Source organism: Hemiscyllium ocellatum, chromosome 12 (assembly GCF_020745735.1).
Source record: "Hemiscyllium ocellatum isolate sHemOce1 chromosome 12, sHemOce1.pat.X.cur, whole genome shotgun sequence".
NCBI classification, from domain to species: Eukaryota; Metazoa; Chordata; class Chondrichthyes; order Orectolobiformes; family Hemiscylliidae; genus Hemiscyllium; species Hemiscyllium ocellatum.
In genome coordinates this window covers 81,924,575-81,948,251 of record NC_083412.1, presented here as the reverse complement: position 1 = coordinate 81,948,251, position 23,677 = coordinate 81,924,575, and the positions used below count along the sequence as shown (strand labels likewise).

The 23,677-nt window shown below is 40.5% G+C and overlaps 1 protein-coding gene across 2 annotated transcripts in view; it reads left to right on the top strand.

Moving 5' to 3' along the window:
- The window catches only part of sh3bgr (SH3 domain binding glutamate-rich protein), a 55,929-nt gene that overhangs the window by 28,262 nt on the left and 3,990 nt on the right, over positions 1–23,677 (top strand). Inside the window, exons 2-8 of one of the 2 annotated variants that reach the window (XM_060833779.1) lie at positions 1,549–1,734; positions 4,376–4,456; positions 8,591–8,650; positions 12,671–12,766; positions 14,015–14,086; positions 19,627–19,656; positions 22,272–22,298. In XM_060833779.1, the coding sequence (XP_060689762.1) occupies positions 1,549–1,734; positions 4,376–4,456; positions 8,591–8,650; positions 12,671–12,766; positions 14,015–14,086; positions 19,627–19,656; positions 22,272–22,298 (552 nt within the window). The remainder of the gene's footprint in view (positions 1–1,548; positions 1,735–4,375; positions 4,457–8,590; positions 8,651–12,670; positions 12,767–14,014; positions 14,087–19,626; positions 19,657–22,271; positions 22,299–23,677) is intronic. The other variant, XM_060833780.1, reaches the window with a different exon arrangement.

Below are 23,677 nucleotides of genomic sequence, written 5' to 3'. Positions count from 1 at the left end.
GTACTGCTTCGATATCTGAAGTCATGAATGGTTCTGAACATTGTGTAATCATTGGTGAATACCCCCATTTCTGACCTTATGATGGAGGGAAGGTCATTGATGAATCAGCTGGATGTTTGGGCCGACAACATATCCTTTGCAGAATTCCTCAGATGTCCTGGAGTTGAGATGATTGACTTCCAACAACCACAACCATCTTCCTATGTGCCAGTTATGACTCCACCCAGTGGAGAGTTCATCCCCTGTTTCTCACTGATTCCAATTTTACTAAGGGTCCGTGATCCACACTCAGTCGAATGTGGCTTGATGCCAAGGGCTGTCACTATCCAATCCCCTCTGGAATTCAGTTGCTTTATCCATGTTAAAAGCAAGGCCAGGAGCTGAGTAGCTGGCAGAACTTAAACCGGGTGTCACCTGAGCAGGTTATTCCTATCTGCATTGTGAATTCTCACTTCTGTAACTCAGATGGACAGTAAACAACTCCTGTCTTGTCTGGTTCTTCAGTCTGTAAAGTTTCTGTATAATTGTGACCATTTGTGTTTCAATAAGCAACTTTGGCAATCTTACTTATGACCATTTCTTATCTGTATTATTTTTAACTATGTTCTTCATTTTATATATTTTCTTAGTCTCTGATACAATTAAAATACAACTTTCATCTTTTCTTTACTACCCAACTTCCTTCAACGCTAAATTTTTGGTAATGTTTTCTTTGATCTTCAAAGAATGTGGTCATTGCAGGAATGTAAAGTGATGTATAATTCCTAGCATCTGAGCTTGATTCCACTGGCAATTGTTTCTGTTCAGGTTATCTCAACAGAGCTTAACACTTGTTTGGATCAGCATAATTTGGACATAGATATGATCCTGAAATTGTTTGAGGTTTGACCCAGATTTGTGGAATTTAAGTAGAATACTGTAAATAAAAGGAATTGAGAGAAAATTTCCATTCGAACATTTTGGGGCTCCTTAGTTTCTCATTTGCTTAACTCAGTTGGACAATATTCTCTCTTCCCTGGTCCTTAGCCTTGTAAAGGCTCTTTAGCTTGGAACACTTAATAGGTTTGCCTTCCAGTCAGATGTAAATGGATTTTTCCTGCAGGTAAACCTCATATCCCGTCCCCTTGGCAACCACTGTCCTTCACCAAACCTACCATTCCTACTGGGCCTTTGTGTACGGTTAGGTATTTGACAACTCATTACTTGATTGTATTCAACATGTACATTGACTGTCATTGCTTCAATTGACCTGGTGTTTTGGTAACATTGAAATATGCATTGGTGCCAACTTAATGCCATAAATTCATGTCCTATTAATGCTGTCTCATTCACCATCCACATGCACATTTATAAATTCATAAATGTGCTAGGGGAAAGGAGTGCTGGTCCAGTCATAAATTGTTCATAGAACCCATGTGTTTATGTTAGAAATCCTTGCAGCGATTACTATGCGAAATTACAAAAGGACTGTCTGATCTGTTCTTCCTCTGCTTTATTTATTATCTCACTTGGCTTATGTGCACAACTCAACAGTGATCCTGTTCACAGATCAAGAAGAAACAACAGGATGTGCTGGGTTTCCTAGAAGCCAACAAAATTGATTTTAAAGAACTGGATATAGCAGCAAATGAAGACAACAGAAAATGGATGCGGGAAAATGTTCCAGGAGAAAAACGTCCACAAAATGGCATTCCCCTCCCTCCACAAATTTTCAACGATGAACTGTATTGTGGGGTAAGTATTTTTATTATTTAATATTTTCTTTACGTCTTCTGTTTTAAATTATGTTTTATGCTTTTCCGCCCTCATCCCTTAAATGTGATGCCTTTTTGTTTACAGTTACCCCTGGGACTAAGTTATTAAACTATCTTCACTTGCATCTTTATTGGACCTCATTGTACAAATTAAGTACACAATGTCTGACTGCTTGAGAGGGGCAAATTGATGCCATCAAGCACAGTGTTCCTGAACTCCTGCTTGTGGCTTCTCCTTTTCTTCAGCGACCTTTTATAACTAACTGAGAACACAGTTGTCAACTGATGTCTGTCTGTTAATTTTTAATGCCTTCACTGCAAATAAGAGTATTGTGGTCTATTCTCTTTTATAATTATAAAATCTCAGTGGACGTCAGTGAGTTTAGCTGGCTGGCTGGATGGTTTGCAATGCAATACCATGACACTGAGAGTTCTGGTTTACGTCCTGAACTGGCTGAAGTCACCATGCCTTCTCAATTTGTGTTATGATGTCATCATTATTGCATACCTCTTATTGGTAAGAAGCAGAATTGTAATGCTGTATTATTGCTATATTTTGCTACACAACTATATCCATTTTATACATTTAGTGTTGAAGTCTGATGGCTAATACGAGGTGAAAATTTCCTGAAAAGAAACACCTGAGAATGGAAACTGCAGTCCCCTGTCCTCTTGACATTACGAAAGGCTTTGCAGGTTACTAAGTTGGGTAAAGGAACAGTCATTTCATGTATTAGCTATCTCCTATGGCAAGTCTAACATGAAAACTTACTCCATAGATCACCTCTGAAACATCTAAGTCTAGGCCAGCCCTTCAAACATATGAGATTTTATACCAAATGCTGTATTGGGGATTTTCATCTGGTTCCATGAAATTGGTCAATATTTTGTAGAAAAAAAATTAAACAAAAGATTAAGATTCAACAACTAAAACCATATGATTTTCTGGTTTTCCAAATTTTAAAGTCATTCATGAGAGTTGGGATTGCTGGCTAGGCCAGCATTTATTGCCCATCCTTTAAGAGTCATTGCTGTGGGTCTGGAGTCGCGTGTAGGCCAGACCAGGTGATAATGGAAGATTTCTTTCCCTAAAAGACATTTGTGTTTTTATGACAATCAACAGTAGTTACATGGGCACTGCTAGGCTAGCTTGCTTTTGAAATGAATTCAAATTCATCTGCTATGTTGGAATTTAAACCCATGTCCCTATATTAAAACCAAAAATTGCTGGAAAATCTCAGCAGGTCAGGCAGCAGCTTTGGAGACAAATCAAAGTTAACGTTTTGGGTCCAATGACCCTTCCTCCTTCAGAACTGCTGGTGCCTAGGAAAAGGATGGTTTTGCTAAAAAGATCAGGTGGATGGGGAGTAAACAATAGTTGGAGATAAAGCCCAGAGAGTGAGAGACAGTTACACAGACAAAGGAGTAATTAAAGGTCAGTTTGGGGGAATCCAAAGCTGCTAATGGGGACAGTTGGTGACTAACAATGGGTGGTGTATGGTTGCAAGCCTGTGTAATAATAAACCCTGTGGGGGTGGGGGGAAGCCGGGGGAAAGGTGCTCAAGCCCTAAAACTGTTGAACTTGATATTAAATACAGAAGACTGCAAAGTTCCCAAATCGAAAATGAGATGCTGTTGTTCCAGCTCTCACTGAACTTTGCTGGAGCACTGCAACAAGCCTGAGACAGAGATGTTGGCCTGTGATCATGGTGGTCTGTTGAAGTGGCAGGCAATTAGAAGCTCAATTTTTTTTTGTGGACAGAACATAGGTGTTCTGCAAAGTGGTCACCCAGACTAGATTAGATTTCTGCGCTTCATTTTCCCGATGTAGAGAAGACCACATTGTGAGCACTGAATACTGTCGATTAGATTTGAATGAAGGCATTGCTTCACCTGGAAGGTGTGTTTGGATCTTTGGATAGTGAGAAGGGAGGACACATGGGCAGCACTGTTGCTTAGTGATTACCACTGCTGCCTAACAGCACCAAGGAGGTTGGGTTCGATTAGGGTGGCATGGTGGCTCAGTGGTTAGCACTGCTACCTCACAGCATCAGGGACCCAGGTTCACTTCCACCCTCTGGCAACTGTTTTTGTGGAATTTGCACATTTTCCCTGTGTCTGCATGGGTTTCCTCCGGGTGCTCCGGTTTCTTCCCACAGTCCAAAGATGTGCAGGTTAAATGGATTGGCCATGCTAAATTGCCCATAGTATCCAGAGATGTGTAGATAGGTGGGTTAGCCTTGGGAAGTACAGGGTTATAGGTTGGGGGGGTGTCTGGGAGGACTTGACGGGCTGAATACCTGCTTCCACACTGTAAGGATTCTATTTTTATAAAAAAAGAAAAACAGACAGGTAGTATTGTCTAGTGATTGCCTGGGAGAGTGCCACGGGGCTGTGGGCCATGATCGGAATGAAGGAGGAATGGACCAGGGTGTCCCGGAGGGAATGGTCCTTTCAGAAGGCTGACAAGGGAATCCCTATGTATAACTCATTCTACCACTTACACCTCAGGTCTTACTCTCATGTTCTTGTTGATATTTCCAATATTATTTTAAAGGAACATTTGATGCATTGCAAACACATCACAAACTTCTAAGCCATTGATCATTTTGATATTGTAGGACTTTGAAGCTTTCTTCAATGCCAAGGAAGACAATGGAGTTTATGCATTTCTTGGTCTGGATCCTCCTCCTGGTTCAAAGGTAAACCTTGATAGTGTACACTGAACTGCACTCAACTTTCCAAAAAAAACCTACTTAATGTCGTAAAGCTATGTAGAAATGAATGCACAACTTACTGTTAATAACATTTCCTTTAACAATTCAAACAGTACTAAGGGGATTAAGGAGAAAAGGGATTAGGACCGGTCCTTGAACCTTGAGACTTCTCAATAGAAATAAACTGACTTGTGAAGAAATCCCTTTGCAAGCCCTTCCTGGGCTATTATGAATCTGAATACTGTATTCTGCCAAATATTTCATATGTCGAACTCTGCTAGATGTAAAAAGTAAGCACGTCATGCTAATCAGAAGTGTCTTCAGGAACAGGGCTGGCTTTCCTTTCATTTTGTTCACTCTCCAGATGTAGAAAATGCCAGCAAGGTTATATTTGTTGATAATCTTTATTTGCCTTGCTGGTGTTGTGTCTTTTTCCTACTTGTGCACTATTTCAATCATTTAGTTTGTCTGACGTCAGAAAGGAGTTGAGAAATTAAGAATTTGTGCAATGTGGCCTTCGCTGCCTAAGCCAGCATTTATACATTTGTCCTGAATGCTCTTGAGATAATAGTGGTAGTGAGCTTTTTTCCTGATCTGCCGTAGTCCATGTGGTGTTGGGGAGGGAATTTATGGATTTTGTCCTAGCGATGGTGAAGAAACAGCAATGTAGCTCTAAGTCAAGATTGTGTGTGACTTGAGGGGAATGTGTCCGCGATTTATTTATTCACTTGCAGGATGTGGGCATCACTTGTTGGCCAGCATTCATGCCTGTCCCTAGATGACCTTGAGAATGTGGAGGTGAGCTGCCTTCTTGCACCGCTGCAGGTTGACCCACAATGCTCTTAGGGAGAGAATTTCAAGATTTGATCCAGTGACGATCTATATCCAGGTCAGGATGGTGAGTGGTTTGGAGGGGATCTTGCAGGTAGTAGTATTCCCATGTATCCGCTGACCTTGTTCTTTTTAATAGAAGTGGTAAACACAGTCTGCCCAATTCCTAAACAACAAACCCAAACAAGCAGACATAATGTGCCCAGAAACTCTAGCCACCTTACCATACATAAGACACCTCTGAAATGACCACCAGACTACTCCAACCCCTTGGCATCATGGTAGCCCACAAACCTACCAATACAATTAAACAGTGGCTGATAAACCTAAAGGAATCTATACCAACAACCAGCAAAACAAATGCCATTTACAAAATATAATGCAAATACTGTAAAACACTATGTCAGACAAACAGGCAGAAAACTAGCCACCAGGATACACTAACATCAACTAGCCACCAAGAGACACGACCCACTATCACGAGTATCCTTAAATATAGACGAAGAAGGACACCACTTCAACTGGGATAATACATCCATCCTAGGACAGGCTAAACAGAAACATGCATGGGAAATCCCAGAGGCCTGGAATTCAAACCGAAACTCCATCAATAAACACATCGATTTGGACCACATTTGAGAAAAAGAGCTGGAAATTATATCACCCACTTAAAAGACCAAACACATCGATAGAAAGCAGGACATAACGTCAGCACTTCACTGGAAGCTTACTGATGATGTTACCTAACATGTGACAAAGCATCGGAAAAAAGCCTTCCAGGTCAATGAGCAAACTTAAAACCTGAGCTACAAATCTTCTCAAAAATCGCAAATTTAAAAGACATTTGGATCGATACATGAATAGGAAAGTTAAGAGGGATACGGGCCAAACAGAGAAATTGGATTAGTTTTAGTTAAGGAAACCTGGTCGGCATTAATAAGTTTGACCAAAGCTGTGTGACTCTCTGACTATGGTGAAGCCTTCCAGGGTCAGGATGCAAAATAGTTAATCTTTGCAAGGGTAGACGCAAGCCAAAAATAACTAGATTTCAGGAATGAAACTGGCTCTTGACTATATCATCGGGCAGCATGGTGGCTCAGTGGTTAGCACTACTGCCTCATAGTGCCAGGAACCTGGGTTTGATTCCAGCCTCAAGTGACTGTCTGTGTGGAGTTTGCATATTTTCCCCATGTTTGTGTGGGTTTTCTCCGGGTGCTCTGGTTTCCTCCCACAATCCAAAGACGTGCAGATTAGGTGAATGCTAAATTGCCCATTGTGCTTAGGGACATGTAGGTTAGGTGCATTATTCAGGGGTGATATAGGATAATAAGGTAGGGGAATGGGTCGGTGTGGACTTGTTGTGCTAAAGGGCCTGTTTCCACACTGTAGGGATTCTATTCTATACTCCTGGAGCAAGAGATCTAGTACAGCAAGTTGTACAGCAATTTATTTAACTTTAAAATTAAAGACCAAAGTCTTATTTATCACTCTGTCCTTAGTGTCATGAGATTTGAGCGCTAGGATGTAATGTATTTTTATTTATTGATGCGGGGGTGGCATTGCTGGCTGGCCAATTAGTATTTTGTGTCTGTCCTGAGGTGCCTTTGAGAAGACTGGTGAGCTCCCTTTTTGAACTGTTGCATATGCTGTAAATTGACCCACAGTGTTCTTGGGGAGGGAATTCCAGGATTTTGACCCAGCGACTGTAAAGAAATAAAGATATGTATCAAAATGAGGATGGTGAGTGGCTTGGAGATTTTGTAGGTCATGATGTTTCCATGTATCTGTTGGCTTTGTCCTTCTAGGAGAAAATTGTCCTGGGTTTGGATAATGCCTTCTAAGAATCTTTTTGGTAAATTTCTGCAGTGCGTTTTACAGATGGTACATTCAGTTGCCACTGAGTGTTTGGGGTGGAGGGAATGGATATTTGTGGATGTGGTGCCAATCATGCAGGCTGCTTTGTCCTGGATGGCGTCTAGCTTTTTGAATGTTGCTGGAGCTGTACTCCTCCAGGCAAGTGCAGAATATTCCATCTCTCACCTGACTTCCAGCTTGTGGATAGTGGACAGGCATTTGGGAGTCAGGAGCTGAGTTATTTGCTGCAGTGTTACTAGCCTCTGACCTGCTGATTAGCCACTATGTTTATGTGGTGTGTTCATTTGAGTTTCTGATCAACGGTAACTCCAGGGATGTTGATAGTGGGCAATTTAGTGATGGTGACACCATTGAATGTCTAGGGATAGTGGTTGGATAATCTCTTATTGGTCATTGTCTGGCATTTGTGTGACGTGAATGTTATTTGCTACTTGTATGCCCAAGACTGGATATTGTCCAGATCTTGTTGCATTTGAACATAAATTGACCATATCTGAGGAGTTGTGAATGGTGCTGAGTATCCCCGCTTCTGATCTTATGTTGGAGGGAAGGTCATTGAAATAACTGAAGGTGGTTTGGCCTGAGACTCTACCCTGAGGATCTCCTGCAGAGATGCCCTGGAGCTTAGGTGACTGACTTGCAACAACCAGAGCCATTTTCCTATGTGCCAGATAAGACTACAACTAGCAGAGAGCTTGCCTCTTGATATCCATTGCTTCCAGCCTTGCTAAGGTCACTTGTTGCCCCGTTCAGTCAACTTTGCCTTGATGTCAAGGACTTTCACTCTCATCTCTTGTCTGGAATTCACCTCTTTTGTTCATTTTTGGGTTAAAGCTGTGAATAGATCAGGACCCGAGTGGCCATAGCAGGACCCAACCTGAGCATTAGTCAGCAGGTTGTTGCTGATCAGGTGCTCAGTCATTTCTCATTTCAGTCTTAATCAGCCCCATATCTGTGTTCCCATGTTTGAGATTGGAAACAATCCCTTCATTTTTCTGTATTTTGAGCTTGATATATTCCTGTTAATTTGTAGATGTAAAAATGCTTTATTTTTGGAATATGTTAGCTGGATAAATAACTTCCATATTGTAGATTATTTTTGCTTTCCTATTTGTCTTGCATGTTACAATATTTCAGATTCTGTACAGTGTATTGGAAGCGTTGTGATAGGCTTAGGCATACCAATTTAAAACTTCCAGTAAAAATTTAAAATCTGGTTTCTGAACTACATGAAGATTTACTTTTTTAATAGACGATGACCAATACTCAAACACACTGAACATCATTTTCCTCATTTTTATTGCATTGAATCTGAAATAGTGAATTTGTTGAAATCATATTTCCTCATGTTTATAATTAATGCAGTTTATATACAATTCTGTGTTTCCTGTTTTTGGTTTTGCTCTGCTACAGGAAGCACATCAAGCTGCAATCATCCAGAATGGTGAAGTTCCAGAAAATGATAAAGCAGATGTAATTAAACTTGAAGTTTTTTTTTCTCTTTTTTTTTTGTCCTGCTCTACCTCATCATCTGAACTAACCTGTTCAACTATTAATGTTTTTGCTTGGTGCTTTTGAAGCATGCACTGTAGACCATTGGTTAGATCATTGCTGAGGAGCTTCATAATCACTACTTTGTTGATTGGACAGAATCTAAGTTTAGGGTGTGTTTCACAATTTAACTGCATTAACTTAGTTGTTTGAATCTGAGCTCATCCAACTGCAAGTGTGCATTGAGAGTTTCCCAGTTTTTACAAGTTTTGGTTTTCTCACAATGATCATGTTTGTAGCCATGTTGATATCAGCAGTACAGAGGTGACATGTTACTTTTTCGTTTAGTCAGTTTAGGTTCAGTAATGGTGCAAGAGGTTAAAGAATTGTGAATGCAATTGTGCAAAGAACTATAAAAAGATAAGATCAGAGTATACATAGCAACCAGTTTAACCACAGTGATGAGAACATTTCTTTGCTAATCTGGGACAAAATTAAGTCACTGACAAGGAACGGCACAATTAATCTTAAGGGCAAATTGTGTTTAAACTGAATTTTTATCAGCAACAGAGAATAAATGTGGAAATAATCTTTTGAGGAGGATAGTGATAAACTTAAAGATAATATTGGGCCGCTTTTGGAATACTGCATTCAATTCAGGCCTCCCTGCTATAGGAAGGATGTTGTGAAACTAGAAAGGGTTCAGAAAAAATTTCGAAGATGTTGCCAGGGTTGGATGGTTTGAGCTATATGGAGAGGTGGAATATGCTGGGACTATTTTCCCTAGAACATCAGAAGCTGAGGGGCGACCTTCTAGAAGTTTGTAGAAGTGACCTTATATAAAATTATGCTGACATAGGATGAGTAGCCAAGGACTTTTCCATGGGGTAGCGGAGTCCCAAACAAGAGAAAAGGGATGTAAGGAGCAACTTTTTCACACAGAGGTTGGTGCTTGCGTAGAATGAGCTGCCGGAGGAAGTGGTGGAGGCTGGTACAATTACAACATTTTGAAAGGCACCTGGATGGGTATACAAACAGAAGGTTTAGAGGGGTATGGTCCAAATGCTGGCAAATGGAACTAAATTAATTTGGGATATCTGATTTGAAAGATCTGTTTCCAAGCTGTACTTCTCTATGATTCTAAGACATGACTGCTGAAATGGGTGGATGTATGGAAGATGACATATGCAGAAAAGTTTTATTCATTTTGTTAGGAGGAAAGTGGAAAGATAATAGTACAGTTCTAATAGGGTTGCAGGAGCAGTGGTATCTGTGCAAATCATTAATTAAAGATGGCAGGATAGGTCAGTAAAATGGTTGATAAAGGCCAGGAGGTTATATGCTTTATAAGTAGGGACATGGAGTACAAAGGTAATGAAGTTATGATAGCATTACTTAAGCCTTAACTGGAATATTTTGTCATGTTCTGGGCATCAAGCTTTAGGAAGAATATGAAGGCATTGGAGATGATGTGGGAGGAAAGAAAGATGAGTTGTTATAGGAATATAGAACCTGTCACATGGATAGCTTGGAGCAGTTTGGCAGTTCTTACCAGAGAAGAGAAAATTTAAGTGGATATTTTAGAGAGCTGCTCAAAATTGTGGGGTCGAGACAGAGTAGATGGAGATAAACTGTGCTCTTTAGCCTAAGGATTAAGAACCAAAGGGAACAGAATTAAAGTGATTGGCAAAATATACAATATCTACACGAGAGAAAATAAATTGCAGCAAGTGGTCAGGATCTGGAATGCTTTGCCTGAGAGAATATTGGATGTGGATTCAATTGAGGCTTTCAAAAGATAATTGGATAATTTTCCAAGGGCTGAACAATTTTCAGGGCAGTTGTGAGGATTACACTAAATGAGTTGCTCTTGCAAAATTCTAGCACAAACATGATGGACCAAATGGCCTCCTTCTGTGACAGTGAAATTAGGTTGCAAAAGTATTTAAAGTAAATTAGTGACTCATTTTACATTAGAACTGATCAAGTCTGCTGAGGTCTGCAGTAGTTCAGGACTACTGAATAAAATACTAATGCAATTGGGTTGTGTGAAAGCAAACAAATATTCTAAGATGATTTTCACCACAAGAAAGTTTCTTTAATTCCCATTCCAAATATGGTAAAAAGTGAAGAACACAGTAACCAACTCAGGAGGACATAGACTGGAGATGGACAGAGATGGCAATGAAATTTAATGCTGAGGAATGGAAGGGATTGTTGGAGGTATCTGGAGAGGATATTAATTAAGTGCATAAGTTAAAGGGTTTATAGGAACATTGAGACCAATACACCAATCTTTGAGGGTGACTGAGCAAGTTGATATAGCAACATTAAAAATGTATGAGATATTTGAGTTAAGAGCTGGTCACTGATCTTGTATTATAAAAAGAGGGTACAAAAGAAAGGAAATTATGTCCACCCTTGTTATAAATCATTGGGTCTAAGCTGGCATGTCCAATAATTTTCAGAAACCTGTCAAAAACTTGCAGAGACTGCAGTGAAGTTATGCCAGGATATGGGACTCCAGTTACGTGGAGAGAATGGAAAAGCTGAGGTTATACTTGGAACATAGAAGCTGAATGGATAATCTAATGGAGCTGTTCAAACTCCTGAACGAGAAATTGTTTCCAGTGTCAGTGGGTGCTAACGAGAGGATAAGATAGTTGGCAAATTATAAACCATTGGAGAAATGGGAATTTTATTTTCATAGCAATTTATAATCTGGAATGTGCATAAAAACATATTGGAAGCAAGTTTAGTCATAACATTCAGAAGAGCATTGGGTGTAAACTTAAATTGGAAATCATGCAAATCTATGGGGGAAGAATGAGTGAGTGAGTAATTGGATGGTCCTGTCAAAAGAATGACAGATACACAATATACTAAGTGCTTCTGAGCTCGAAGATTCCATATTTCTATCAACAAGTAAGTTGATGCAGGAGTAGAATAGATAGAAATCTACTGCTTCAACTCGTGAATTAATGGGAATGTGCATGTGAGCTAAGAGATTAAGTGTAGAAGATATGGGAAAGAGCATTAAAACTGTTTTTTTTAACATACTAGTTTGAAGCTGTGGACAAATAGGTGGGCAAAGGAACGGGTTCAGTGGATAGGTGTGGAGATGGGTAATGGGGGTATTTGGAAACAGTACCATAAAGAATTAGTGTTGCGCCAGGGCTTTAGGCCCCTGGAACAACTTTGCAATAGTAAAGATCTGGTCACTGGACACAGTATTACAGCTGAAGAAGTGAGAGACACTGAAAAACACAGAGGACTAGATAGGAGCCTGAAGTCTTGCCATGTGGATGTCAGAAATCAGTTTCAAGTAGCATCAAGGATGGACCAATTAGCATGAGGTGGTAGCTTCATGGAATTGTCTTTCTATAATGTAAACAGTAAGATTAGAGCTGCGTATCTGTGAATACCATGTATTGTAGTGTTGAGTCTTAATGTTTTAATGAAGTCCAAGACTGGTAACAGTTCTTGACTTTGCCATCTACCGGACTGTCTTGAACCCAAACTTATGGATATGGCTGTGAAGCCACACCAGAAGAATTAAGGCTATTACTCTGAAGATGAGTATGAACACCAGCAAATTGAGCCATTGGGCTCCTTCCATGTTGTAATTTCAATGCAATCTCCAAATCTAATTTTGGATAACAAAATGCTAGAGAAATAAGGACGTATATGCATTTCAAGTTGGGAAGAAAAATAGCTTTAACCAAATCATTATGCCACAAAAGAAATGTGAAATAAGTTGTGATAATCATAATCTTTAACATTATTACCACCAACATTTTGAACACAGTTTTAATAACTCCAATCGCATGTATTGATTAAAAACTAGAATGCTGGATTCAATTTTATGTCTCTAACCTTTAAGCTTAGTTAACTGAAAAGAATATTGCTTGTCAACAATGTTCTTTCTGTATCTAAAACTTGCCTTGTACGCAACATCTTTGCATGATCCTTTCCTTCAACTTGATTTTTCACTTTTGGTAGGGTAATGAGCAGCATTTGCTTATAGCTGCAGAAGATCAGCCTGAAGAAAATATTGAAATGTTGCATAATCATTTTGAGCAATCACCAGATATAAATGTAATTATGCATTTGCTTATGTTGCTTTTATCATGTGTGGCGTATGTTTTGTGTGCTTTCTTGTTTAAGTTTTTCCACCTCTTTTCGGTAATGGTGTGTGGAGATGCAGTGGTTGTTTTGTGCAAGCACAGTAATGGTTCAATGTGAAGTTAACCTAAAAATTCAAATTTGCTATTTTGATGTGAAGAGGTTTAAAGCATATGTTTTGTCAAAATAATAGTACATCTTAACATTTAATTGATAGTGACAGAGATGAAACTCCTTGGGAGATGGAGCAAATGATTGAAGGATTATCAAATTTTACTTAAATACTTAGATGCTTCATAACTGCCTTTTTAGTTTGACTTTGTTTTGCAGACCTTTGATATAACATGCTAAATGTGGACCATAACATTTACTGAAGCCTTGATTTTTGATGTTATATTATACCATTTCTATCACTTACATTTGACTTTCAATTGATATTAAAAATAAATAAATACACACACACACACACACACACACACACACACACACACACACACACACACACACACACACACGCGCACACACACACCTCATTCTGTTAAATTTAACTTCCTGTGTAATCATTTGATAAAATTGACTAATAACCATTCTTAACTATTAATTCTTTTTGCATTTAATATCTTGTCAACTTGCTTTCTAAAAATAAAAAATTAAAATGGTGGAGCACTGAAGTGCATCAGCAAAAATGAACATATGTGTTGACTTCTTGTGCTCACATCTCACACGACCCATATCATACACAGAGCAAATGTAGACTACTTAGCTCCTGTAGCCTGTTTGGGTATTTGGTAAGCTCTGGGCTGATTTGCAAACTAACTCTACTTGCATGATTTTTATTGTCTTTTTGAGGGAAAGAAGTAACAGACTGAGAGGATAGAGTAATAGGTTGAGATTTTCTTGTACGTTATATCAAGGAAAGACATAATGCTAATATCTGCCATTTAGTCATCACTATTTCTCACTTAACTACTTTATGTGCACTTATATTCTGAGTATTTTTTTATCCTTTTTTGTTTTGTCTCTTTGTTTTTGAAATTGGGAATTCCTAACTTTTCAAGTATCAGCATGTTTGTTCTTTCCACAGAGATTGCTTGCTTAAACCACTTTGTTTTAAAATTGCAGTTTCTACAGTGTTTGTGTTCCATTTGAACTTTTGGAATCTGGTAGATTTTATATTGTGTACATTGCTTTCCTTTTGAATATTGATATTGGCATGTGCAGGAAAACATTGGTGAGAATGAAGCTGACAAACATGAGGAATCTGTTCATCAAACAATTGAATCAGAAGAGACAGTAAGATAATCTTTCAAACTTGTAAATGGTCCATTTTTTTTCCCATTTTAGTGGCTTAACCATTTCATTCTCAATGCTAATTCCTACCTTAAATCAATTCAATTCACAAGGCAAACTAATAATGCAAATGTCATTTAATAACCATCTAATGTTCAATTCAGCAATCTTTTTAATTCTAGATAGCTTGATCAATTTGGGCATTTCACAAAGGATTGGGAAAGAAGCATGAAAATTGCTCTTTAATTTTAAAGTTGAGGTAGAGTATATAAGAGGGGACATTGGCGATTGTTTTATAATATTGTCCTATGTCTAATTATGAACTTGGTCACCTGAAAATAGTAGTTAAGGTACGTTGTACCTGTGGATAATTATTTTGACGTTGCATTGCATCGAGAATTTCAAACCTGATTTATTGGTAACTATTGATCTTGCCAAGCTCCCCAAGAAGATTCCTTGCATACTAAAAAGGCTTCCCATAATACCCTGTTTTGGGTAGTGAAAAAATTCTTAGGTCATTGCATTGACATTGTCAGTTTGATGGTTTTGATAAACTCAGTTTGCAGTTAGTATTTTTTGGGCAGCATGGTGGCACTGTGGTTAGCACTGCTGCCTCACAGCGCCAGAGACACGGGTTCAATTCCTGCCTCAGGCGACTGTCTGTGTGGAGTTTGCACATTCTTCCCGTGTCTGCGTGGGTTTCCTCCGGGTGCTCCGGTTTTCTCCCACAGTCCAAAAATGTGCAGGTTAGGTGAATTGGCCATGCTAAATTGCCCGTAGTGTTAGGTGAAGGGGTAAATGGAGGGGAATGGGTCTGGGTGGATTGCGCTTCGGCAAATCGGTGTGGACTTGTTGGGCCGAAGGGCCTGTTTCCACACTGTAAGTAATCTAATCTAAAAGAATGATCCTAATTACCCCAAATGCCTGGATAACTTGTGAATATTCCCAGTTTTATTGTACAGTGATAATTATTATAATGCAACCGATCTACTTCCTTGCTTCATAGATAAATGAAGTGTTAACAATTAGTCATTTTTGTGGCTTTCCTCTTTCAGACCCAGATTTAACATAGTGAAGCACCATTCATTATAGTGAATTATTGCTCCCTGTTTTGCTTCTTGTAATCCTCCAGAAACAACCTGGTTGGAACATAGCATGTCCATGTGAAAATATGAAGGAATATCTCTATCCAGTAAAAATACCTGAGTGCTCATTCATAACCAAATTCATGTTTAATGCAAGATTATAGCTTGAGTATTTCCAATCACAGTGCTATAGTGGTGGACTGTGTGTAGGATTTCATTGTAGCTAAGGCTTGCTCTGTCTGTCATCTTGCATTTATTCACAGAGTACTTCTATTAACTCTTTACCTTTTTCAGGTGTTGTGGATTGAATTTCATTTGGACATACAGATAGTGCCTTATCCATTATCTAACATGTTAATCTTTTGAGTGTTCATCTCATTTCCATCTTTCTATTTAACAAATACTATTCTTCTCAATGCCTAGGATGTGTTGAAGTGTCTTTTCATTGAATTTGTAATTAAATATGCATGTTTTCCTTTTTAGTTTCATGCTTTTGTCCATTTCAGTTTCTATAAAGGAGACTAGTCCTGAAGATAAATGTGGGGGAGAAAAGTGGTACTTAATGCAGTACAAGCAGTTCACACTATTTGTGAAACAAAACTTTTATATAGCAAAAGATTTACAAGTGCTCTACAGACAGACAAGTTTGAAAAAATTTATGAACATTAGGCTTTAGTTGAATAGGTAAAAATAATGACTGCAGATGCTGGAAACCAGATTCTGGATCAGTGGTGCTGGAAGAGCACAGCAGTTCAGGCAGCATCCGAGAAGCAGTAAAATCGACGTTTCGGGCAAAAGCCCTTCATCAGGAATACAGGCAGAGAGCCTGAAGGGTGGAGAGATAAGCTAGAGGAGGGTGGGGGTGGGAAGAAAGTAGCATAGAATACAATAGGTGAGTGGGGGAGGGGATGAAGGTGATAGGTGGAAAAGAAGATAGGTAGGTAGGACAAGTCATGGGGACAGTGCTGAGCTGGAGATTTGGAACGAGGGTGAGGTGGGGGAAGGGGAAATGAGGAAACTGTTGAAATCCACATTGATGCCCTGGGGTTGAAGTGTTCCGAGGCGTTCTTCCTCCAGGCGTCTGGTGATGAGGGAGCGGCGGTGCAGGAGGCCCAGGACCTCCATGTCCTTGGCTGAGTGGGAGGGGGAGTTGAAATATTGGGCCACGGGGCGGTGTGGTTAATTGGTGCAGGTGTCCCGGAGATGTTCCCTAAAGCGCTGTGCTAGGAGGCGTCCAGTCTCCCCAATGTAGAGGAGACCGCATCGGGAGCAACGGATACAATAAATGATATTAGTGGATGTGCAGGTAAAACTTTGGTGGATGTGGAAGGCTCCTTTAGGGCCTTGGATGGAGGTGAGGGAGGAGGTGTGGGCGCAGGTTTTGCAATTCCTGCGGTGGCAGGGGAAGGTGCCAGGATGGGAGGGTGGGTTGTTGGGGAGCGTAGACCTGACCAGGTAGTCACGGAGGGAGCGATCTTTGCGGAAGGCAGAGAGAGGTGGGGAGGGAAATATATCCCTGGTGGTGGGGTCTTTTTGGAGGTGGCGGAAATGTCGGCGGATGATTTGGTTTATGCGAAGGTTGGTAGGGTAGAAAGTGAGCACTGGGGCATCCTGTCCTTGTTACGGTTGGAGGGGTGGGGTCTGAGGGCAGGGGTGCGGGATGTGGACGAGATGCATTGGACGGCATCTTTAACCATGTGGGAAGGGAAATTGTCTCTAAAGAAGGGGGTGGAACTGGTCCTCCTAGGAGCAGATACGGCGGAGGCGGAGGAATTGGGAATACGGGATGGCATTTTTGCAAGAGGTAGGGTGGGAAGAGGTGTAATCCAGGTAACTGTGGGAGTCGGTGGGTTTGTAAAAAAAAAATGTCGGTGTCAAGTCGGTCGTCATTAATGGAGATGGAGAGGTCCAGGAAGGGGAGGGAGGTGTCAGAGATGGTCCAGGTAAATTTAAGCTGAAAATGTGTTGCTGGAAAAGCGCAGCAGGTCAGGCAGCATCGAAGGAACAGGAGGTTCAACGTTTCGGGCATAAGCCCTTCTTCAGGAATGCCCGAAATGTCGAATCTCCTGTTCCTTCGATGCTGCCTGACCTGCTGCGCTTTTCCAGCAACACATTTTCAGCTCTGATCTCCAGCATCTGCAGTCCTCACTTTCTCCAGGTAAATTTAAGGTCAGGGTGGAATGTGTTGGTGAAGTTGATGAATTGCTCAACCTCCTTGTGGGAGCACGAGGTTGCGTCAATGCAGTCATCAATGTAGTGGAGGAAGAGGTGGGGTGTGGTGCCGGTGTAATTACGGAAGATCGACTGTTCTACGTAGACAACCGAGAGACAGGCATAGCTGGGGCCTAAACGTGTTCCCATGGCTACCCCTTTGGTTTGGAGGAAGTGGGAGGATTCAAAGGAAAAAATGTTAAGGGTGAGGACCATTTCGGCCAAACGGATGAGAGTGTCGGTGGAAGGGTGCTGTTGGGGACCTTGGGAGAGGAACAAACGGAGGGCTTGGAGGCCCTGGTCAAGGCGGATGGAAGTGTTGAGGGATTGGATATCCATGGTGAAGATGAGGCGTTGGGGGCCAGAGAAACGAAAGTCTTGGAGGGGGTGGAGGGCGTGGGTGGTGTCTCAAACATGTGTGGGGAGTTCCTGGACTAGAGGGGATAGGGCAGTGTCGAGGTAGATAGAAATGAGTTCAGTGGGGTGAGGAGCATGCTGAGACAATGGGTCGGCTAGGGTGGCCAGGCTTGTGGATCTTGGGAAGGAGGTAGAACCGGGCAGTGCGGGGATCCCGGACTATGAGGTTAGAAGCTGTGGGTGGGAGATCTCCTGAGGTGATGAGGTTCCGTATGGTCTGGGAGATGGTTTGGTGATGGGGGGGTGGGGTCATGGTCAAGGGGGTGGTAGGAAGAGTGTCCTCGAGTTGGCGTTTGGCTTCGGTGGTATAGAGGGATTGGAGAATAGTAAGGAGACTGACCACAAAGATTTTTTGAAAAGGTCGGCTTTAAGAAAGCATTTTAACTGTCAAGAGGGAATATCAGGTAATAGGTCCAATGCTTCAACAGTATCTCCACAGAGAATACATGAGAAAGAGCTTTGCAGAAATAGGTCAGGTTAGCATCTAGTTATTGTTGGCATGTTAAAGACCATTAAGTTACAGGAGCAGAAGTGGGCCATCCAGACCATTTGAGTCTGTTCCACCATTTGATCATGACTAGAGTTAGAAAACACATTTTCATACCTCATTGCCATAACTATTGATCCTCTTACTAATCAAGAACCTATCTATCTCTGTCTTAAATAAACTCGATGATGTGTACTTCTATGGCAGTGAATTCCACAGATTAACCACACTCTGGCTGAAAGAATTCCTCCGTGTCAGTTCTGAAGGGTCTTCCCATCACCCTGAGGCTGTGCCCTTGGGCCCTGTCCCCTCTTACTATTTGAAGTATCTCCACATGTACTCTATCCCGGCCTCTCAATATTCTGTAAGTTTCACTCAGATCCTTCTAAACTCATCCTTCTAAACTCCATTGAATACAAACCCAGAATTCTCAGCTGCTCCTCGTATGACAAGCCCTTCATCCCCAGAACCATTCTTGTAAACCCGTTCTGGGGGTGCATCCTTCCTTAGATACGGGGCTCAAAATTGCGCTCAATATTCCAAATGCAGTCTGTCCAGAGCTTTTCACAGCCTCAGTGGTATATCTGTTCTTGTATTCTAGGCCTCTTGAAATGAATGGTAACATTGCATTTGCTTTCCTGATTCCTAACTAAACCTGTAACTTAACCTTAAGAGAATCCTAACCCAGGACTCCTATGTTCCTCTGTGTTTCAGACTTTTGTTTAGAAAATACATATTACTTCCTACCAGATTGCATAACCTCATACTTCATGGCATTGTGTTCTGTCTGCCCCTTCTTTATCCACACTTCTAGCATGTCCAAATACTTTTGCAGCCTCCCCACTTGCCTCCAACTATCCTTGTGCCATCTGCAAACTTAGCAACAAGTCCTTCTTCATGCAGATTATTAATGTATAACATGAATAGTTGTCACAACATTGACCCCTGCAGAACTCCTAGTTACCAGCAGCCATCCTGAAAAAGATCCCTTTATCCCTACTCTCTGCCTTCTGCCAGTCAATTACTCTTCTGTGTCAGTACCTTACCCCTAACTCCCCCATGGGCCCTTATTTTATTTAGCAGCCTCTTGTGTGGCACCATGTCAAAGGCCATCTTAAAATCCAAATTGACCTTGTTCACTGGCTCTCCTTTGTCTCTTGACTCCAAAATAGCTGTGAGCAGTGTCACAAGAAATGAGTTGTTTTTCATTCAGTAGAAAAACCCTAACTGTTTAGAATAAAAATTGAGTTTTTGAAGTAATGATTTTAACTGTATATGTATGCAGATGTTTGTTGATCCTTACTCTTTTCCGATCTCATCTTTTGTTTTCATGACTCTGCCAGGCAAAGGAAGAGAAAGAGCCAGAAACAGAGGTTGGACCAGTCATGTTTTGTTTTCCTCAAGATTTTGTGAAAGGAATGAAGAATGTGTCTACATGTGCATGTGATTATACATGTTATGAAAGGAAAATATAAGAGGGGGGTGATTTTCACTTTCTAAACATAGGATAGATTGAGTGAATCCTTAGAGTATAAAGACAGAAGTATACTTAGAATGAGGAGGGCAAAAAGGAGACATGAGATAGCTTTGGCAAATAGGGTTAAGGAGAATCCAAAAGGTTTTTATAAACAGATTAAGGACAAAAGGGTAACTAGGGAGAGAATAGGGCTCCTCAAAGATCAGAAAGGCAGCCTTTGTGTGAAGCCGCAGGAGATGGGGAAAAATAATAAACAAGTATTTTGCGTCTGTGTTTACTGTGGAGAAGGACATGGAAGATATAGAATATGGGGAAATAAATGGTGACATCTTGCAAAATGTCATATTACAGAGGAGGATGTCTTGAAATGCAGAAAAGTGGATAAATCCCCAGGACCTGATCGTGTGTACCCAAGACAGTCTGGGAAGCTAGGGAAGTGATTACTGGGCCTCTTGCTGAGATATTTGTATCATTGATAGTCATAGGTGAGGTGCCAGAAGACTGGAGGTAGGTTAACATAGTACCACTGTTTAAGAAAGCTGGTAAGGAAAAGCCAGGGAACTATAAACCGGTGAGCCTGACATCGATGGTGGTCAAGTTGTTGGAGGGAATCCTGAGGGACAAAATTTACATGTATGAGGAATAGTAAACATGGCTTTGTGTGTGGGAAATCATGTCTCACTAACTTGACTGAATTTTTTGAAGGAGTAACAAAGAGGATTGACGGAGGGCAGAGCTGTGGATCTGATCTATGTGGATTTCAATAGGGCTTTTGACAAGGTTCCCCGTGGGAGACTGGTGAGCAAGGTTAGATCTTATGGAATATAGGGAGAACTATCCATTTGGATACAGAACTAGCTTGAAGGTAGAAGACAGAGGAGGGTGGTGGAGGGTTGTTTCTCAGACTGGAGGCCTGTGACCAGTGGAGTGCCACAAGGATTGGTGCTGGGTCCACTACTACTTGTCATTTATACAAATGATTTGGATGTGAACTTAGAAGGGATAGTTAGTAAGTTTGCAGATGACACCAAAATTGGAGGTGTAATGAACAGCGGGATCTTGATCAGCTGGGCCAGTGAGCTGAGGAGTGGCAGATGGAGTTTAATTCTGATAAATGCGAGGTGCTACATTTTGGAAAAGCAAATCAGAGCAGGACTTTACACTTAATGGTAAGGTGCTGAGAAGTGTTAATGAACAAAGAGACCTTGGAGTGCAGGTTGATAATTCCTTGAAAGTAGAGTCAAAGGTAAATAGAATAGTGAAGGTGTTTGGTATGCTTTCCTTTATTGGTCAGAGTATTGAGTACAGGAGTAGGTAGGTCATGTTGTGGCTGTACAGGACATTGGTTAGGCCACTGTTGGAATATTGCACACAATTCTGGTCTCCTTCCTATTGGAAGGATGTTGTGAAACTTGAAAGAGTTCAGAAAAGAATTACATGGATGTTACCGGGGTTGTAGAATTTGAGCCATAGGGAGAGGCTGAATAGGCTGGGGCTGTTTTCCCTGGAATGTCAGAGGCTGAGGGTGACGTTCTAGAGGTTTGTAAAATCATGAGGGGCATGGATAGGGTAAATAGAGAAGGTCTTTTTCCTGTGGTGGGGGGAGTCCAGAACTAGAGGGCATAGGCATAGGGTGAGAGGGGTACGATTAAAAGGGACACAAAGAGCAATGTTTTCTCACAGAAGGTGCTGCGTGTATGGAATGAGCTGCCGAAGGAAGTGGTGGAAGCTGGTCCAATTACAGCCTTTAAAAGGCATCTGGATGGGTATATGAATAGGAAGGATTAAGAGGGATATGTGTCAAGTGCTGACAAATGGAACTAGATTATGTTCGGATATCTGGTCAGAGTGGACGAGTTGGACCAAAGGCTATGTTTTCATGCTGTACATCTCTATGACTGTATGACACTTCAACTTCCTCTCTGGTTTCATATTTTAGAATCAAAGTGACATATTGTTCTCTCATTCTCCACTTCTGCTGCATGAATTCCTCTCCAAAGCCAACTTGTCTCTTTTTAAGTACAAAATTTTGTCTTGAGCTTCTTTTCTGAACACATGTGGTTAACATAGAAATGGCTTCATGACTAAGGGGGGAAAAAAATACTAAAATGGAGCCAATGCAAAGTCATGACGTGTGTTGGAATGACTTTTGAGTGGCTGTGTCCTTTTACACATACCTACCATGTGTTCTTATTTATAATTTTACTCGGGCAAGGAGGAAGCGGAGCCAGTTACAGAGGTTCGAACAATAGATTCTATGGGCATCTAAAAATTATTGGTGGTTTAGAAACTAAATCATAGAATTTTTTTTTACAATAATTCCAGTTTTCCTGCATGCCCTGGTTTTGACGTTTTATAAAAATCACCTTTCAGATGCAAATTTATTGAAGGTGCATCATTGGTTTAGATTCATTACACGTCTTTGTCTTTATCTCACTCTGACTGATCAAAATCTTTCACTTTTTGTTAACTACAATTACTTAGCCCCTTGTCTATAATTTCCTTGTTTAGGATGAAGAAGAGCAACCTGTTACTGAGGTAGATAATCTGTTACATGGGTCATCAGTTTTCATCACCTCATACTAAACATCATCTTTTGTTGTGTTTCCATCTCATCGTCATGGCAGATATGTTATTGAACAATTATTAATTCTTTTGAATCAGAATATACTGTTGCCAGATAACAACATCTAGAATTATGAGCAATTTGTTGCTTTTATGGGGTAATATCACGTACACACATGTTTCTTCTACTTATTTGAGGGAAAAAGCGTTTTGAATCAATAATCTGACAATGGCATTGTTCCATGGATTCTCTTTGAAATATACTTTTGATAATACTCATGTAAGCCGTTACCTTAATGATTAGCATTAATGCTTGTGATGAGTTTTACTTGAGAATTCTGTTTGAAGAACTGGGCCTCATGGCATTGGCTGTTGCTACATTTGATAGAAATCGGTTATAATTCGAGTTAAATCAGGAATCAGATAGTAGGTGATGAACCCTGGGTTTTTGATTGCATCAAGAAAACATTGAGTCATTCTAAAAGACTAAGTTGGAATATTCACTGCAGGAGTCTTCATTTCAACACTCTGAAAATGCATGAAGGAGAAGAGCATACTTTATTTTTGGCTTGGAAGTGTTACCCTCTGCTAATTAAACTAATACTCCAGAAAAGCTCTCTACGCCTTGTAATCTGCTACAATTGTGAGTGAAAGAAAACTCCCAATTTCCACTGTCTAAATAAAAAAAACAACTTAATGCTAACAGTGAAGACTAAACAAAAACTATTAACAAACCCAAGCCTCCTTTTTCTTAACTAATCACTATCTGACCCCAACTCTATTAAAATGCTGCTCCAATATCTCAGTTATTAAACATAAAGTTAACTTAATCTGTCAAACTTAGTCTGTTATACTGTCTTCCTTCTGGTCTTCTGAGTCTGTTGCTTCCTTCTGTCCTTCCAATTCTGCTGTTTTCTCCTTGGACCATTGTCTTAATTTTTTTACTGCTTTTATTGGAAAAGGTACCTTTTGGTGCCTTCTGAGAGATTTCTTTGAGAGGCCTTTAGTGTTCGATGGCTGTTGCTCTGACTAATTTTCAAAAAGCCCTGTTTTCACCCTGTCATTGTATTGACAATGTTGGACCAATCAAAATCAAATTCAAATTTAATTGACTTTTGGTATCCTGAGCATTATTTAAATCAATTGGTTAAATTCAAAAACGGTTGCCTTAACATCAAAACACAATTCCAAGCTGATTGTTACATATTATCAATTCTCAGCATGCTCTCTACCTGTCAGCTAGTCACAGACACATGTGCTGTCACAACTTCTCAGCTTAGAAAAGGCACTTCTCTCTTAAAATAACCATACACTCTTTTGACTTCGTAGTGGTTGGAAAAATGTTATTGCTG